At 43.7% G+C, this 18,989-nt stretch overlaps 2 protein-coding genes across 3 annotated transcripts; both read right to left on the bottom strand.

Moving 5' to 3' along the window:
- Window positions 1–1,065: 1,065 nt before the first annotated feature.
- On the bottom strand, window positions 1,066–9,744 carry vcp (valosin containing protein). The gene is made up of 17 exons (XM_064296718.1): window positions 9,585–9,744; window positions 7,475–7,586; window positions 6,814–6,986; window positions 6,184–6,326; window positions 5,886–6,016; window positions 5,668–5,799; window positions 5,420–5,522; window positions 5,194–5,327; window positions 4,922–5,057; window positions 4,435–4,547; window positions 4,020–4,184; window positions 3,671–3,793; window positions 3,351–3,563; window positions 2,899–3,207; window positions 2,629–2,784; window positions 1,936–2,090; window positions 1,066–1,646 (listed from the first exon to the last, which is right to left on the bottom strand). The coding sequence occupies exons 1-17, from the start codon at window positions 9,599–9,601 to the stop codon at window positions 1,541–1,543; spliced, it is 2,421 nt and encodes an 806-aa protein (XP_064152788.1). The 5' UTR covers window positions 9,602–9,744; the 3' UTR covers window positions 1,066–1,540.
- Window positions 9,745–11,024: 1,280 nt separating this feature from the next.
- Window positions 11,025–18,694, bottom strand: fancg (FA complementation group G). 2 transcript variants are annotated; one of them, XM_064296719.1, is made up of 14 exons: window positions 18,315–18,694; window positions 18,032–18,116; window positions 17,795–17,920; window positions 17,249–17,433; window positions 15,716–15,860; window positions 15,249–15,379; window positions 14,220–14,366; window positions 13,754–13,914; window positions 13,508–13,574; window positions 12,856–13,202; window positions 12,459–12,499; window positions 12,144–12,311; window positions 11,682–11,814; window positions 11,025–11,291 (listed from the first exon to the last, which is right to left on the bottom strand). In XM_064296719.1, the coding sequence occupies exons 1-14, from the start codon at window positions 18,405–18,407 to the stop codon at window positions 11,168–11,170; spliced, it is 1,953 nt and encodes a 650-aa protein (XP_064152789.1). In that variant the 5' UTR covers window positions 18,408–18,694; the 3' UTR covers window positions 11,025–11,167. The 2 variants fall into 2 exon arrangements, with proteins under 2 accessions (XP_064152789.1, XP_064152790.1); XM_064296720.1 differs by having other exon boundaries at window positions 18,330–18,692.
- Between the last annotated feature and the right edge of the window lie 295 nt (window positions 18,695–18,989).

The following is an 18,989-nucleotide window of genomic DNA, read 5'->3' as shown; positions in this document are numbered from 1 at the left end:
TATTTGGTTTCTTTCCCACACATAGCAGACCAGAGTAAAGGCAAACATCACAGGGTCAATTGCACAGTGCTTTGCTGGTGTTCAAAACTCAGAACTGAATTACAACTGGAACAGCTAATCTACAGGACAGCAGTTCCAGTCAAAATATGATCTGGAGGTTTAGACTCCAGCAAAACACACTGCAGTTTGACCATGAATACCATGAATAAACAGGTGTTGTTTTGTTAATGCATTTCAGAAGCAGACATTTGCTTTCACCACAGCAAAAAAAAAAAAACATTAAAAATTTAAATACATTAGTGATTTCTCACGGATTAAATCAAGGAATGCATTAACGGCCCATTTCCTGTAAAACAGGAAACAGACTGGTACATGAGCATTCTCCGCTGCATTCACTACATTTCCCATCTCACATTTGTGTCTGTTCTTATTATCAAAGGGATTGAGAGAAAACCGTACGCGGGCACGACTTCACCAAGCAACCGTTTATTAGGCCAGCATCCATTTTTAGATTCTACTCTTCCGGTTACGCAGAATATGATTAAAATCAATTTAGCTATGATTGAAATGACTCTTTGCTTCAGAAGCTGGCAATTATGCCTAGAAAATCAAATAAACCAGAGAACTACTGTGACGTTCAGTTCAGTTTTTATCTAGATGCGATTGCCCACCCAACACTGCAGCTAACTACATATATATACCAAAGTGCAATTTCTTTACTGTAACTGAACATTTAAATTATGCTTTGTTGCACCAATGCAAGGCAACATAGAACATCTGATAGATTAACCACCAAAATCTTAATTCTAGATGAGAAATTTAAATATTGTTGTATGCAGCAACTAGTGTCAAAACAGGTCTACAGGTAAAGAAGAAAATAAAGAGCTTTTTAAGAAAGAATTTATTTTATTACTGTGTATAATAATGAACATTTGTGCCAAGTAGTTCCCAGGGGTGACTGGAGAACTGATTCTACTTTTGTTACAAAGTAACAAACTACACACACCAGGAAGGGCACACTTATCACAGAGTAAAAATCATCTCTGACAGAAACTCACCGGCTAGTTTCGTTTCGTGAGATTTTATTTTTTAACAACATTTTCAAACTTTGTAATACATTATATGCTACGTTCATAAAAAAAATGAAGTCATTAGCAATTTCAATTTTTTTTTTTTTCTTTCGTAAAGGCTAGCACTGTACCCGTTGCTAAAGCTGCTCACAAAGGCTGTGAATTACAACGTTTGAGAGGGAAGCCGCTCTACTGTGCATATATTCACTGAAATCCCCCCACCCCCCACCCCCGCTGGTTAATGACCAGTATGTTCTGGAATAATCACCTTCTCGCAAACCACAGCAAAGACAAGCAGCTACATGCTTCTCCAACATTCGTGGGGAGAGAAAAGAAAAAAAGGGGGCATTTTGAAAAATAAACACATTAAGAAGCGTAAGAGAGTCCTGGAAATGTGAAATCGGGTTGGTGTTTTGTACATTGTGGCCTGGTTGGATGGATTGTTTTGGTCCACCACCCCCGGTTCGGTTCTAACCGTAGAGGTCGTCGTCGTTGTCCTCGTTGAAGACGTTGCCCCCGTTGCCCCCGGTCGAGCCCTGGCTTGGTCCACTGCCACCCTGGCTACTGGATGGGAATCTGCAACGGACCAGAAGGGGCGTTCAACATTCAGTTCCATGCAGAATCGAGGACCCGTCATTCACTTCACATATTCTCCACACATTTGAGAACTTGTACTTGAGAAATGGGGAAACCAAAAAGTTCAAGAGGAGAGAGCATATGGATGAAGTCTCTCGAAAGGCTGACTTCCTGCGATGCTAAAATGCACTACGTGAGCAAATTATAACACAACTTAATCAAAGCAGCACTGTTAAAATGCAAAGCCACAGCTAGCACGAGTGGCTAACACTAGCCATGTTCCCCTTACCTGAAGCTGCCGAAGCCTCGGCTCTGTTGCAGGGTCTGTGCGAACATCTCGTATTTGCGGATGTCGTTGTCGCTGACCGAGCGGCGAGCGAAGCGCATGGCCTCTTCAAAGTGGTCCTTGCGGATCTCGGGAACGGGGTCGTCCTCTTCAACCTCCTGCACACAAGCGGCGGCCAGCGTTAATACCTTTCCAGGCTGATTTATTTATACAGTGCATTTAATCACCTCAAAACACTTCACGGTGATTTAACAACCACTAATGTGCAGCAACCGCAGGGATGACTGTGGCAACAGCGATCCACACGTCGGCTAATGCGGAGGAGGGAAATTGCTGAGCCACTTATACTGCGGGACATTAGGCACCAGGATGAGAGCTAGGTTCAGCATTTTGCCAGGAACCCCCTACTCTTTGTGAACCTCCTGCAGGACAGTGTCCCCATCACTTCCCCGGGCACTGGGGTAATTTGGCACACAGGGATGGCCACCACATCTGCCCCTCCCCAGCCAACCAACACAACTTCCAGCAGCAAGTTAAAATTTTCCAACAAACTGGGTACAAGGTGTTATGGCTGCTGGCATGATATATTGTGACATTACCTTACAACTGCTCATTCTTCATTTGTCATATAGCACCTCCAAAATGATTTATGTAAAAAAAAAAAAAAAAAAAAACAAAAAAAAAACAAAGTCTCACCATGGCTGAGGGGTTGGTCTGTCTCTCGCGTTCCCTCCTGATCTCGTTCTCAATGGACTCTCTGATGGCCAGTTTACAAGCTCTCTGGCAGATCTCCGTCAAGTCGGCTCCAGAGAAGCCGTTAGTCATCTTAGCCAGGAAATCCAAGTCCACGTCCTACGGCAGGGTGGAGGCCAAGGGAAGGGTTATTCACTCAGCAGAAACATTCTGGCCTTGACTCAGAGGAAGTAACGAGCAGCAGTAACCATGCAGCCCGGCACTGTGCCTGACCTTGGAGATGGGGGACTTCCGGAGGTTGGCTTTCAGGATGGACATGCGGGACTTCTCGTCGGGCAGGGGGATGTAGATGAGCTGGTCGAGCCTGCCGGGTCGCAGGATGGCGGGGTCGATGATGTCCGGCCGGTTGGTGGCGCCGATGATGAAGACGTTCTTCTTGCTGGACATGCCGTCCATCTCAGTCAGGATCTGGTTGATGACCCTGTCGGCGGCTCCGCCTCCGTCGCCGACGTTGCCGCCGCGGGCCTTGGCGATGGAGTCCAGCTCGTCGAAGAACAGGACGCAGGGGGCGGCCTGGCGTGCCTGGGGAAGGACAGCATAGCACACAGATGACTTAGCTCCCAAAAGGCCCCATTCGCTTCAAATTGCACAACGGTTAAAATATCACTCCCAACTCTGATCTGAGCAACGACAAGATTTATCTTGGTTGGCGGTTCACGTCTTACCTTGTCAAAGATCTCCCGGACGTTGGCCTCAGACTCTCCGAACCACATGGTGAGCAGCTCTGGGCCCTTGATGGAGATGAAGTTAGCCTGGCACTCGTTGGCGATGGCCTTTGCCAGCAGAGTTTTACCGCAACCGGGTGGCCCGTAGAACAGCACCCCCTTGGAAGGGGTCATGCCAAACTTCAGGAATTTGTCTGGGTGCTCCACTGGGTACTGAAAAAGAGCAAGTAAACGGTTCAGTTCCAGTAACATAACTTCACGCCTCCTCTCTGTGGAAGTCCCTGGTTTACATGCTGAATGACTACAGTCTACATGCGTACCTGTACAAGTTCCTGCAGTTCTCTCTTGACATCCTCCAGTCCACCGATATCCTCCCAGGTGATGTTAGGCACTTCTACCACAGTCTCCCTCAGGGCTGAAGGGTTGCTCTGACTCAGGGCCCACTAGCAGACACAACCCCAAACAGTACAGGGTCACAGGCTGGCAAAGGGAATCTACACCTCTGCTACTCCACAACCCACAGCATGTCAATTCACAAACGACCGACCGACCACCGACGACCACAATTTAGATCAATATCCTCCATTTTAAGTCATGTTCAGTCTGCCAATAACACAGGCACAAAATCTTGCACAAAAACTCGGCAATTAACATATACGTCGTCCTCACCCTGAAGTCGTCCATGGTGACGGCCAGGGAGTTCATGACCTCGGCGTCGATGGTCTCGTCCTCCAGGTCGATGAGGTCCATCTTCTTCCGGATAGCCTGTAGGGCGGCTTCTGAGCACAGGGCGGCCAAGTCGGCTCCCACGTGGCCGTGAGTCTCGTTGGCCACCTGGAACAGCGGGAATCCGCAAACCGTCAGCAGCTGTTGCTCAGCGGGAGCCATCTCCCCCCACCCTCCCCCCCTTATATTCAAGCAGTTCCAAAACCCCAAAAATACACAAGCGTGTGCAGGGAAAAATACAAAACCAACACAGAATCTATCTGCAAATGGAAGATTCAGGCTCTAATGTGACTGACATTATATTTCACAGTCACATCAGCACTTTGCAGAACACTTCTAAAGGCATGGGGGAACAGACCTGTTCCAGATCAACATCGTCAGCCAGTTTCATGTTCTTGGTGTGAATCTGGAGGATCTCAAGTCGACCTGTCGCGTCAGGGATGCCAATGTCCACCTCCCTATCAAAGCGACCTTGAAACAAATAAATTAAACAGTTAAAAGCCTTTGCAAATATGCCTATACATATACTTCATAGTTGAACTACCTGCAGCTGATCAGCTTAGAAGTGTCAAGTATTGTGATAATCAGTAAACCTGAACAAAGCATGGAAATTGTCTGAATTCTGAACACACAAACATACAACTGAGCCCAAATCTGATGCACTTCAGCAATAATCAAACAAAATAATTCTGCAGTTCCTCAGTGACTCGCATGGAGGAAACTGATTACAGTAATATACTGAAGAGCATAAATATTTTATGGCCATAGTTACCAAAATGCGTCCTACACAGTATTCATAAACTTAAAAAAATAATAATAAAGTTTATAGTGGCGACGAAACCAACCGAATCGCCGGAGAGCTGGGTCGATGCTGTTGGGTCTGTTTGTGGCTGCCATGACGATGACGTGTGCCCTCTGTTTCAGCCCGTCCATCAGGGTGAGCAGCTGAGACACGATGCGCCTCTCCACCTCTCCGTGAGTCTGAGGGGAACATCACAGCTGTGAGGCTATGGCACTCACTACAAGCTCCAGTCAAAGGCCCGATTAACCCAACTGACACCTTAAACCAGAGTACAAACTGAGTAAGGTCCACAATGTTCCAGAACTTTCTGCTCACCTTCTCTCTTTTTGGTGCGATGGCGTCGAGCTCGTCGATGAAGATGATGGCAGGGGCGTTCTTCTCGGCTTCTTCGAAGGCTTTCCTCAGGTTGCTCTCGGACTCTCCGGCGAGCTTGCTCATGATCTCCGGGCCTGGTGACGTCCGCGGTTCACAAACGTTAGAAACGGTAACGCTTCCTGAAAGTTTTACCAACAGACGTACCGGAGTCAAGCGAGGCGCTCACCGTTGATGAGGAAGAAGAAAGCTCCAGTTTCATTGGCTACAGCACGCGCGATAAGGGTCTTTCCAGTTCCAGGGGGTCCGTACAGGAGAATGCCACGTGGAGGCTACGTGCAACACAAAAAGCACTGATTAGACTTCATTCTCTCAAAGTATTAATTTTCTTTTCAGGTTTTCTCTGATGCATAAGGTTGAGCGTCTGAGCGTTTTAAACGGTAAATGATCTTAGCCCTCAGGCCACGCTCGACTTGCCTTCACGCCGATGGCTTTGAAGAGGGCCGGGTGCCTGAGGGGGAGCTCCACCATCTCCTTGATCTGGGCCAGCTGCTTGCGAACGCCTCCGATGTCATCGTAGCCCACCTCGTTCAGAGACTCTTCCTCGTCCTTGGCAGAAAAAAAGAGCACGTTCACGCGCCCGGCTTCCCTACCCTACAGGCTGGTTTGCTAACACTGTGCAACGAATAACCCACCTCTCGCTTGATGGGCTCGCCCTCGCAGTGGATGACTGTGTCCGGGGCCACTATGCAGTACGGGCTGGGGTCTGTCTCCACCACTTTGAACTCCACGGCCCGCATCCCTCCTCTGACCAGGAAAATATCTCCTACAAAAAGGGCAGCAATGAACCTCGTTGAGACAACCAATGAGCGCAAGCGCTCAAGACAGACACATGGCTAAAATCTTGCAAACGCTCGACAGAAACTGCCCAGTTACTGAGCTCTAAGCAAGAGTGCATTTAGTCCACGGGTATGACCTTCGACTGATGTTTACCTTTCCTGATTGGCCTATAGGCTTCCAGGAAGTATGGCTTGAGATACACCTCGAACAGGTTTCCAGTGATCCCCTCCACTGTGTCATCAATGGGCAGCACATGAATGCGCTTTCCGTACTTCACGTCTGGGCAGGGCTGGATACTGCAACGGGACAAAAAAATGGTCTTACCTTCCCATTATAACTACCAGTTTTAATAAATATGCCCTGTTGACTCATATACACTACTATGCTGTGGAAATCCCCCAGGCAAAAAGTTTGGTCATCGATATTATTACAATAGTTACAAGCCCTCCTAAAACAAAATAAATATAATATTGAATGTGAACTTTACAACCATCTATAAGGACAATGTTGGCAGTAAAATACACCCTGAGGACTGAACCTATGTGAATGCTGACTACATTACATTACAAGCACTTAGCAGACTTTTTACAGACCTTTTTTTACATTGCATCCGTTTATACAGCTGGACATATACTGAAGCAATGCAGGTTAAGAACCTTGCTCAAGGGTACAACTGTCCTACCTGGGAATTGAACCTGTGACCTTTAGGTTACAAGACCAGTTCCTTACCCATTACACTACACTGCCACCACTACTAGACTAACGGCAACAGTAGCTCCTCACCTGACCACGTCTCCCAGGCGCACGCGCAGGTTGTTGCGGACGACCCTGTTCATGCGCACTTTCTCATCGGAGCAGGTGTCGTCGGAGAGCACGATGCACACAGTCTCCCTCCTCTTCTTCCCCTTCAGAAGGACTGTATCGCCCCTGAAGAGCTGCAGCTCGTCCATCTTGGCCTACAAGGGGGTAAACATCATAACACAGTCCAAGAGGGAGAACGATCTACTGAGTACAGCTTCATTTAGAATGGCTGCATCGCTGTGTCCAGCTTGGTCTCTTTCAACGTCACACTGCCAAGTTATTCTCTGCATGAAGAATTTTTGATAGGAACACCCTTGCCCGTGATGTAACCCATACATGCACACCACACAGCCTTATGTCCTCTGGAACTCTGCAGGGGTCATCTGGAAATTCTTGGCCACTAGAAACAGGTCACAGCCCGGGTTGAAAATGGGCATAGCTCAATACATTCCAGCTGTGGGAATGCGAACAATGATCTCATAGTGCTGAATGTACTGGCATTTGAAAGACCGTTGTAAATATTTTTTTATTTGAACAGAACATTAGAGGCTGCTACACAACACCTGACATTTAATGGAGAGAATTTCCCCATTAAACTGATCGCATATACTAAGAGGTCAAGAGGGCAAAGGTAAAAGCGTACCTGTGAAAGGGAGACCACACTGTTATCCTCATTGATCGATTCATCCACAATCAATCGGTTTGGTCTATGCTTTTGCTTTAAAATTGCAGTTGATAGATCATCATTTTTGGATCTGTTTAGGGAAAAAATAGATCAAGTGTTATGCAAATATACATCTATATTTTATCACTGAGTAGTACCAAATAAACAACTTCATGATTTTTTTTCTTTTGTCCTTTCTTTCCATGATATGGATAGTGACCTTTAACACAACAGACTTGTGCTAGAATATTAATGTACATACATGCAACTACTGAAATTCAAATATTCAGACAGACACATGATTTTGAGGACTAATTTAGTCAACTGACTTGTTCATGACTTAGACCACCTAGGGCTGACTTGTGTTAAGCTAAATATAGTACACCCATCATTCCTTACAGTGGTCGAGCTTTCAAGATCGATGTTGGATAAATGTTTTAAATGTTTCACCCCGAAGCGGATGCTTGGGAGAAAATAAATATCAGGTGCTTGCGTGTAATTTCAGTGTACCCAAACCCTATCAGTTATGGAAACCCAGCTGTCCAACGTTGCAAAGAATGGTTTCGTTTTCACAACCAGGTCGTGCAAGTTAAATATTTCTCCTTAAGTTAGACAGGTGACTTGAAAGTCAGCACGGCAATTACTCATCAAACAATGAGGATGTGATGACAGCAAAGCTAGGCAGCTAGCAAAGCAAAGCTAAACCGTGTGTAGCTAAGTTACGGGCTTTGAAGCCCGGCATGTTAGCCATCTAGGTAACGAACCTACATTACCTAGCTACCTACAGCATGTGAAAAATGTAACTAATCATAAATGGCTAGTTAACCGAAGCTGAATATTACCAACGTTAGCTTATTCGGAGCACACATGGCTAGCATGTTGCTCGTGAACATCGTATTCATGACACGAGAGTTCAGGCCCGGATGACACAGCAATAAAAGATACGAAAGTGCAACAAAACACAATTACGCCAATGTTACACTGGGTTACTAAATTGTTCCCAATAAGACAATACTTGTAAAACTCAATGTATCAGTCTAGCACTAACCAAAACACACTTTGAATTTTAATATGGTTTGCTAGCTAATTGCTAGCAAGCTTACGTCAGTCAGCTCATATTGCTGCGGTAGCTAGCCTAAATAGCTAATGCTACGTAGCCAATCATCTAAACAAAAACCAAAACTAGTTAGCTAGCAGTAGCAAACTAACATGCTGAGGAATGGGTCTTAACGAAACCTTCCTAAATAAACACAGTAGAGTGGTATCTAGCAATTGTGTTAAACAGGACTGTTTGTTAGTTAGCAAACGGTGATATTGTTAACCGCGTATTGATGTCACAAATGTCTCAATTAGCTAACGTTGGCTAGCGAGGTAGAATTTCCAATGGCACAGAACTAGACTGCTAACTCTCCCACTTAAATAATGCTAGTCTAGCGTTTACGATTAGCCAGCTATATATTTTTTCCAACAGCACTTCGCCTAATTATCCACCTTTGTGGTCAGTGGTACATTAACGCCAATTGTTTCTTGACGTCAATAAACTATTTCTAGCAACTACGTTAACATGAAGTGTCAGTCGTTTTGTCGGTTTACACTTTACACTGTGCCGGTAGGCCAACAGCCTAGCTAGACAGCTAGCACCTAAATTGGAACTTTAGTCTGTGGATAGACTACGGCTAGCTAACTGGATTTATTGCTATAATCACTAATTTCATGCGCTAGGACAAAAGGTTTGCTAAAAACGAATTCAACAATTATTAGCTAGCGGTTTGCTGAACAGTTACCTAGCGCTGCAACGTTAGACTGCCAACCAGCATTCTATCTAGCTAACGTTATTCACCGGCCGAAGTCACATTTTTAACAATAAACGTTAAATAGCAGGCCAGATAACTAGGTATACAAGGTATTATTACTTTCAGATACCATGTCCTAAATTTGATTCGGGCGATAACGTTTGAATACACGTTTTCTGCTTGTTGAGGTAAAATATCCTCATCGACGATGATTCATTAAAAATGCAATTTCACGAAACTAAAAAAATAAATGCGATTTCGACCAGGTTATAATATATTTGGCTGGTACTACTTACTCTCCTCCCGAAGCCATGTTGCTCCTCCTGAACTATTTGATAAATAATACTTATGCCTAGTGAATATTGCTTTGTTAATTGTCTTCAACCTCCCGTCAGTTCTTTTCTTCATAAACTGAATTCAAGGCCGCTGTGCTCGTTAGCATCAAAGCTGCGGAGAAACAGTTTGAGCAGACGGGACGAAGTACCAATCAGAAAAATGTTATTGTTGCATTCTGCCTAGAAACGGCTATGTAATTGGCCAATTCTCTGGAAACGCTGTAAAACATTTACCAATCGCATATTCAACCAAGGCTGCGGAAACCTTTTCTACCAAGCAACACACATGTCATTGGTTAAATTATTTTACGTTTTTTATTTTGGTATGACCTTAGCGGACGCCCTAAAGCGACATGGCTCCACCTAATTGGTCCAGTAACTTATCATATTTACATGCTAGGTAAGTATTGGAAAATATTGATTATCCGATTTTGACCAGTTTGAAGCTTGGATAGCTATGTGGATCTGCGTAGTTGTATAGTAATATAATGATAAAGTAGTAATATAAAATAACGAAACCTGTAATTATTCAGGTATATCTATTACCGTTATAATATCCCACCCAATTATGGACTTACTCTCCTCCCCCTAGGAAAAAAAAAACACCTTCATATGATTTCCTTACTCCCCCCCTTTCCAGAGCAATCGGGAGCGTTCTATTTATGTTCAAGCACTTTCTGTCCCTTTGAAAACAAGTGGCTTGGTCACAACAAGCAGTTAAGTAATGGATCAGTTACCCAAGTCCAGAAAAGTACAGTGTAAGTATAGTGTTTCTGAATTTCCATGCATACTCAATTCCATACTCTTTCAGATTTAAAATAGCTTTTGTGGAATGGAGGTATACAAATACCAGTTTTCTAACTGGATGCTTTGAATAGCACTACTCCAATAAAATAAATGTCTTTTCCAAACAAGTATTCCATTTTTTTTTCAGGTGGAATGGATATTCTCTTTAAAATTAAAAATTTAACATGTAAATGAATGGGTTACACAAGTAGGAAGTCACCTCAGACAATATAATTTTGGGTGAACTGCATTCCAGCCACTATGGTCAAAAATATATCATGTAGGATAACATATGGTCACCATAAAAAAAATAAATTGTGTGTACCGCTTAACAATGTTTCTACTCAGTACTGTGGTTGGAGAGTTTATGTTCTGTTTTTAGTTCTTGACTGTCCTAAGTTCACAGTTTAAAATTTCCTCTAAAAATGTGCACATTAATGATAGTACTGCAGGTCAGAAAGTAAAGAGGAAGTGATAAAATGTTAGAAATACATTTTTATTAATTACAGCTTACACAATTCTTATGGTAAATAGCCACTAAGTGCAAACTGTCCAGTCACAGTCATTATACTTTTCATGGCTTCTCATAATAGTGCAACGATGCGTCATTTTAGACAGCACAGATTTTATATAGCTTTTCACGGCACTCCTCAGATGTAAAAGTGTCCAGGAGAGCTGAGTGGCAGTGGCAGAAGACAATATGTAGTTCCCAGAAGCAATCCCACATGGGATAAGATTCCCCAAAATGCCACTGGTAATCAAATATCTTTGCATGTTGGAACTCCTCTACTGTGAATAAGGTCTTCCATCTTCTTCTTCAGGCCCTCAGGCTCAAAAGATATCCCATCTTGAAGGTTGTACTGTAGATACAGTGGCAGACCTCTACAACAAGATACATTTTATAGAAACAATTTTCATTCACAATACATCATATTAACACCAACAAAGCGCATTACCTTCAGTCGACACTTGCCTTGGGTCAAACAAGTACAACATGAAATGTGACTGCAAATGACTAAATATTGCATGACCACAAAATATACTTCAGCAAGCATGGTCTGCCCTGTCACAACAGTTGCTTCAAAAGGATGGTTAAGAAAATGCAGTTTTTCTCAGGTATAATTTTTCCACTCATAACTACTATAGTAGTATCCTGTATTCAATAACATCGGTAACAGGTTGAACTGCATTGGATTGCGATCTCAACCTAGTGAGGAAATCTGTCAACCCTGATAAGGGTAGAGTTCCACTCTGCATGATATTGCCTCTCACCCTGGTGTGTTCTCCAGTGGCGCGGGTCTCTGGGCGGAGCTTCGACTCCTGCTTCTCCAGTGGGACAGTGCTTCTTCCTTCCGCTCCAGCTGCCACAGAGCCTCCACCAACCACAGATCTGCATGCTCGCTCCCTAATAGTAACATGGACGAGACCAGATGAGCCTCTTATGACATCACTATGTGCTCCACCCTTGAGAGTAACATGAAGGAGACAGGATGAGCCTATGACATCACCAAGTCTACTGCGTATGCATTTGATAAGGCAACAAGGCTAATTTTTATCAAGGAGATAAAATGCATCAGAAATGCACACATTTCAATATTTTTTTTAGAATTGCTTTACTAAAAACGTATTAAGACGTTCAAGTTGACAGTTAAAAAACAAAATGTAAAAATCCACCAATTTTAAAGATGCAACCCCTAACACCTGAATCTGCTAAACTCTGAAGGTACTCAGTACCTGGAGAAGCTTGTAGACTCAGCTGGAAGTCCTGAAGGGCCTCCTTCTGCTTTCCAGCGTGTATGAAGCAGACCCCTCTGCCAGCCAGTGCCAGGCCCTTCAGCCTCTGCAGGGTCTGCAGCTTAATGCCAGCTGCCTGCCCGTCTCCTGGATCCATGAACTGGCCATCTGTGATACACAGGTGTGCCTCACCATTTATGCCATTTATCTAATGCACTCACAATGCATAAATGTGGGTGTGAGCGACGCATACAGAACAGATCAATCAAGCACTGCCCTCAAGTAAGTGCCCTACCCTCTTCCAGAAATGCTTACCTTTATTTTTAACAAGCACCTTTAGGAGCACATTTATTGATCTGAAATGAAAGAAAGTTTCACTGAAGCAGGAGAACAACGGGAGACTACCGCTGCTTGCCTGTCAAATGAAATTCTATGCTCGAAATTCACTTTTACATTGAAAGGAACAAAGGCAACCCAAACTATTACAGTGTAAACACTACAAAGCATGCATTCAAAAGCTTGTTTGCTATGCCTTCATACATAAGGCTATCTATAAATGACAGTAAAACCAGGCCAAAAGAGAAAACAAGATTGGTGTAGACTCAAACAGATTTTTCATTCTTTCTGGAAAAGACTAGGAGACAAAACTACGCGATAAGGCATGACCCAGAAACACGACACCAGCATTTCAAGTAACGGTGAGCCTTTTTACCTGGTGAAATTTGTTAAAGCCTCTGCATTGTCCTTAATGTGGCCATAGGTCAGGCCCTGAAGGAGGTAGGCCGCTCCAGCCCACAGCACAAAGTTCAGCCTCTCCTCCACGTTCTCAGTCTTCCTCCCAGTGAGAGGAGCTGGCTGCATCATAGATTCAGGCTCCTGGTGTCCTTCAATGGGCAGTTCCAGCGCTAGCCTCTCAGGAACAAGGTCTACCGTCTTACTGATTACTTCTTCACAGATTGCAACACAGTCCCAGTATCTCTTGGCCTTCAACATGGTGAACGCTGCCTCAAGGTAGATCTCAGGAACTCTGGGAAGACTTGGACTGCCACTCGTATTTACCTGAGTTTTATTGATCAAAATGTGACATTCTTGTGTGGCCAACGGTTATTATTCAAGTTCGATTGACAGAAAGCTTGTAGCCTGATGTACAACAGCTCCGACTAGCATTACATGAATGGAATTCAATTCGTTTGTGCTGGTCTAACCACAGAGCTCTTTCATTAGTGATACATCTACAAGATGACATTTATGTAGTGACTGAAGAACAGGGCAGCTATTATTTGCTTCACGTGTGCTTCTCAAATACATTTAGATCATTTTATCAATAAATTGTGACAAAAATAAAATGAATACTCACGACCTACCAACAGCTTTCCGTCTGCTTGTAAGGACGTAAGCAAGTCAAGGAAGTGCTCTACAGCTTCTGGTATTCTACAGGAAATAAATGATGTATTACGGGATCAGAGCGCTTTCTCTATTTGAAAAATCCAACCCAAAAAATGTAACAAACTGAAACTAAAGGAGAACAGGCTGAGTACCTCTTTAGATCTTTGTGGAGTTACCTCTTTAGATCTTTGTGGAGTTACCTCTTTAGATCTTTCTAGAGTTACCTGTGGCTCTGCAGGCACCTGTGCGCCAGGGCGTGCTGGATGCCAGGTGGGGAGGGAGTGGCGAGGAAGCAGGCGAGGGTGGGGCTGCGGAGCAGTGATTCGGCGGACAGCAGTGGCGCCTGGTCCCTGGCAGAGTCTCCACAGCCAGACAGGGTCACGGCCTGAGCAGGGTCAGGCCAAACAGTCACACTCCACTACTGCCAAAGGTTTCATTTCCCCTGGCTAAGCATCTACCACAGGTAGCCGCACTTCTTAAAAGCATTTCCTGTGTAATTCTGATTCATTCAGCATAGTGCTTTTGAGGGAAGTGTTCATTGATTTTCTAATGTGGTTTAATTGAGAGCAGCAGACACAGCAGTGCCTAAGGGGAGGGCAGATGACGGGGGGAGCTGGGTTGGGTCCCTCACCGCATGCAGGAGGCGGAGGTGGTGGTTGTGGGGGGGGGGATGTGGATTGGGTCACTCACCGCATGGAGCAGATGGAGGGCCTCCATTTCGGCCTGGACGTTCCCCAGCCGCCCGTACAGCAGCGAGCTCTGATACAGCGCGCTCCGACAGCCGAAGTCCACCTCCAGGGCCTTCCTGAAGCACTGCATGGCACTCTGGGGCTGGGCCTGAGAAGAGGAAGCACTGCATGAACCAATCAGCACAACCCTGAGGCTGCTCATTACAACCCTGAGGCTTATTACTCCAGCACCAACAGAAACAACACAAAGGTCTCAATCAGCATGGTCACCATAAAAATATGGTTGTAACTCAGTATTCTGTTTCCATGAGAAATTACGAGAAGCTAAACGTCAGTACTACTATACATATGTAAATAGTACTGACTCATTAAAGAAATCCTAGCATGCACGCATTTGCATGCACTTGGCAGACTCTCATTCAAAGTGACAGAGAAAAGTTCATACAGCCAAGCTAAATTAACAGTATGGAATTTTGAAAAAAATGTACTGTACAGTACAAACTTTCACTCTACAAACTACTTCTATAATTCTGTTGTATTTAAGTGGCAATTAAGTCAATGAAAGTCACTGAAATAGCAAAAAATATGATGACACCACAAGTGACTTATGGATACTTGTAAAGTGGTCAAAAAGAGCACCCCAACAGCCAAAGATAAATGGCTCTTCTTCATTTGGATTTATGGCAGGATGCATCCAGCATGACAGACACACATCGGCCCCTGCTGTAAACGAGTGTGAAGCGGCAATTTCACAAAGTCATACACTGTCTCCAAAACTGAGTACGCATCTCTTTAAATTAATCTTTGCACTTCTCTACCCCCGCTATTGTTGCCCAAGAGCCCACACAGTGTAAAATTTATCCTTCATTCTGCTCTTACCCAATCATCACCACATATCCTCCCTTTCCCTCACATCATACATGCAGTAAATCAGCACGCATTTAACTGTTTCTGGCACCACAGTGTGGACAGTTGCCTGTCTATATGAATGGCTTGCTCTCAGCTACTATACTAACAGGAGAATCCTTACCAGCTTAGCTAAACAGATGCCAGCCAATGTGTGGAGCTGTGCCAGAAGTGTCCTGGAAGCAGGCTGGGAGAGGGCTTCCTGAAAAGCCAGAAGGGCCTCAGAGTCCTTCCCCTCCTCCATCTCTCCAATACCTGCAAGGGAAGGACAGTTGAGAATGGGCGTGCGCGACGGGCATCGATTACAAGGTCCTAGCAAGAGCCAACCTGTTCCAGCTGTCATGAAACCAAAAAGGACCACATCTAACAAATGATCTAAAACCTATCAATCAATGTCTTTCATCTGCAAAATACATTATCTTCATGCAAGATAGTATTGTTTATTTTCTAATATACTGTACACTCATAGAAATTAATTTTTTAAAAATGGTTATTTGTTGTACCGTTTCAAGTGTAATTTTATTTACAGGTGGCAAAGTCAGAGGTTTCCTCTGGCTTGTCCACATGGACAGCGTTATATAAAGCTCTTACCCTTTGTTGTGACCGTGCATATGTGTACAAGCTCCTTTAACTCCCCAGGTGCCATGGCAACCAAGAGGGAGGGATTCCCTTCAATGGAAAACCTGAGGTCTCCAATTACTGCAAGCAGATCTCCTGGTGCTGCAGCTATCTCTTTCTGAAAGGAAAAAGATAAAAACTAAGCCCTGTTGCAAAAAAAGGAGACCCAAAAGAATACTCTTTTACAAATAAAATGTCCTTCCCTCTCAAAAATGAACCCTACATGGCACCTGACTAGATCTCCCAGCACATTAATATGTTCTTTGTACATATTGTGATATTTCTAAGGAAACAAAGCCCCTGTCGATGAAAACTTTGGTTATGACCTTCTTGTTTATGGTGCAGAGAATATAGTACATAGTTCTAATTTACTGTACACATATGATAGCAATTTCACTACTGGAAGTTTCTTTGTTTTTTTTTTTTAAAGCCATGACTCTGAAGAGAATTAGCCTGTGACAGAGAGCACAATCGAGGACAGTCATTAGTATTGCTGTCACAAGGACACAGGGCATTTCCCCAAGAGAACTCCCACTTAGCATTGCTGAGAAGCTGCTTATAAGATTGTACAGCTGATGAAGGCTTCTGCACAGTGGGTAACAGTAACTGTAACTGTTAACTGTGGGTAAGAGTAACTGTAACTGTCGTGGGTAACAGTAACTGACACCTACAGCTGAAATGCATGAAAACTCTGGCCCACCCAGCACAAAAACAAAAGCAGCTAGCAGACTACAACAGCTAGCAGAAAATAGGAGCTGCTATTTGGATCGGACTCGTAATTACTTACACCACCAATTAAAACATTGTTTTTATTTCCACTATTCCAGGTGTAAACCACCCATGTCTTGACATACCTAGCAAGCTATAATTCCGATACTGATCTATTCAGATTTGGTCTATAGACAAAGACAAAGGCCCCATTGTTTTCTGACCTAATTTCCTGTGAATTATTGCATCACAATGGCTAGTGAAGTCCAAGCACTCCAATGTGTTTACTAACTAAAATGTACAAGGTGTTTAATGCAGTTCTGATATCAAAATTGTTTTCGTAGTTACTGATATCTGCAATGGCCTAGTCTAACATCTGCAATATGACATTCCAATCCAAGAAAGTACATAACTGTGGTTTAAGTTGAGGTAGCTCAACCAGTCAACCCTTTAACCAAAAGAGACAATTATCCCATGGTCGGAAAACCCAGGTCCTGTGGACACTGGACAGGGGATCATCAGGCTCATATCTCAAATGCTGATATCGCTACCCAACTCATACAGTACAAACCGAAATAATAGTTTCTTTTGCTTTTCTGTCATTCATCAAACCAGATGCACAATCATACTAGTAATGTATCCTTAAGACAGTTTTAATCATTAGCAATCACTTATTAAATGGTGACTTGACCACACAATGCAAATAGATGACAATTCAGTGCAAATACCCAGCATCCAGCAGACTGGATCAGCTGAAACAAAGTTAACACTGAAAGCTGATGTTCCACACACACACACCTGAGGGCCAGACAGAAGTATTTGAAGTTCCTCTAGCTGGTCAGTACAGAGCCACAGGGCCCACTGCACACAGAGGAGCTGGTGAAGACAGGACAGGAGGTCTGTGCCAGCAAAGCTTTGCAGTGCGGTTTGCCACAGAAGTATCGGTTCAGAGCCGGGGGGCTGACAGCCTTTGGCTTCAAGTGCTTCAGGAAAGAAGGAAGCAAGACACATTACACAGAACCGTGGTAAATATGGTGAGGTCATTTCCTGTCCAATTTATGACGTCAATTAACCAATTATGAGATCAGGTAGAACAAAAACCCAACCTTGTTAACTCCAAAAACTGGATTTACCCTACCCTGGTCCACACTGTTCTGGCATAACTATAAGTATAAGTACAGTATTTCTGATAACCTGTCCAACTACATTCCAAACTGTAACCCTATCAATGTCGTAATATGACAGTGTCATCTGACTTAACCGGAACATAACTTGTAACTGTGCAAAACAGCATTAACTAATATAGTTATGTACTTCCGGAAGTAACGCTAGTAGTTCACTTACCTCTAACAAGGCCCTGCGTAAGAAGCACTCGCGTTTCGGTGAACTCCGACAGGCTGAGTGCGAAGAGTAATGTGTTGTAACGGATAGTCAGCTCAAGTCGGACGCTAGCAGGGACACATGGGACACCTGTTGTACAGAAAATGTAACTAACGTTAGCTAACACTGCTAGCTAGATAAGGCCAAATGTTAGTGTTCTTTTGCAGAATTGTTTTATGTGAGAGACACGACGATGATTACCTTGTATTTTCTGAAGTAACTTGTGGATTTCTGAGTAGTAACGTTTACGTGCGTCGTGTTGTGTTTCCTGGCCTCTTTCATTACGCTAAAACAGAAGGTTAACGATTTGCTACCATTTAAATTAGTTCGCTAACTTGAAAGCTAGTTGTCCGTATCATAGTATTCTAGTTTTAGCTAACTACCTTTAGCTACTGTAACGTATGCTTTCTTAACATCGTTTAGTTGTGTACATTCAGTTTTGACAAATTCAGCTAGGTAGCTAGCTTACTAGTTAACGACTCACTAGTAAACAGTATACCTTCCACTTCTTGATAATATCGTTGTTCTCCTCAGTCCAAATGTCCAAGCAATTACTGCTGCGAATTCCCCGATCCATGGTGTAAATATACCATAGCTAACTAACTGTAGCTAGCTGGGATTTACCAGGGAAGGACAGTTGGCGTTAGTTGTTCAGTCAGTGCAACTAAGATTATTCAGCAAGTGTGAGCTGAAGTTGCAACAAAATCCTGATGGCATCCCCAAATTACATAAAACTGGCTATCTAGCCTCACATGTAACGTGAATTTTCTCCAGTGCTAATATCTATCTGTATACTTAATAGCTGAACCCCAAACCACTTCGAATCATAAACACCCGCCTTCTCCGTGTCCTTTGAACCGTTCTCCTCATTGGCTTCAGGAACTCCGACCTTTCTTTCCGCCAATCAGAAACGCTTATGCACACTGTGTCAGTGTAATATGCTGTATTTTTACGTCCCTCGTGAAAACTGCAGTTGAGGGCTGAGTATGACAACCAAGAAAATAAATGAAAGAAAATAAATACATAATTTATTGCTATTGCAGATTGTTTGTGCATTCCAAAGACAACAGAATGTCCTAAATAAGAAACAAACTACTGGAGGACTTAGGAATCACTAGCAATCGGTCCGTCTGAAGAAAACATCAGAAAGTTATGACAG

This window comes from Anguilla rostrata, chromosome 10 (assembly GCF_018555375.3).
Source record: "Anguilla rostrata isolate EN2019 chromosome 10, ASM1855537v3, whole genome shotgun sequence".
Lineage (NCBI taxonomy): Eukaryota > Metazoa > Chordata > Actinopteri > Anguilliformes > Anguillidae > Anguilla > Anguilla rostrata.
This window is presented reverse-complemented; position numbering and strand designations above follow the sequence as displayed.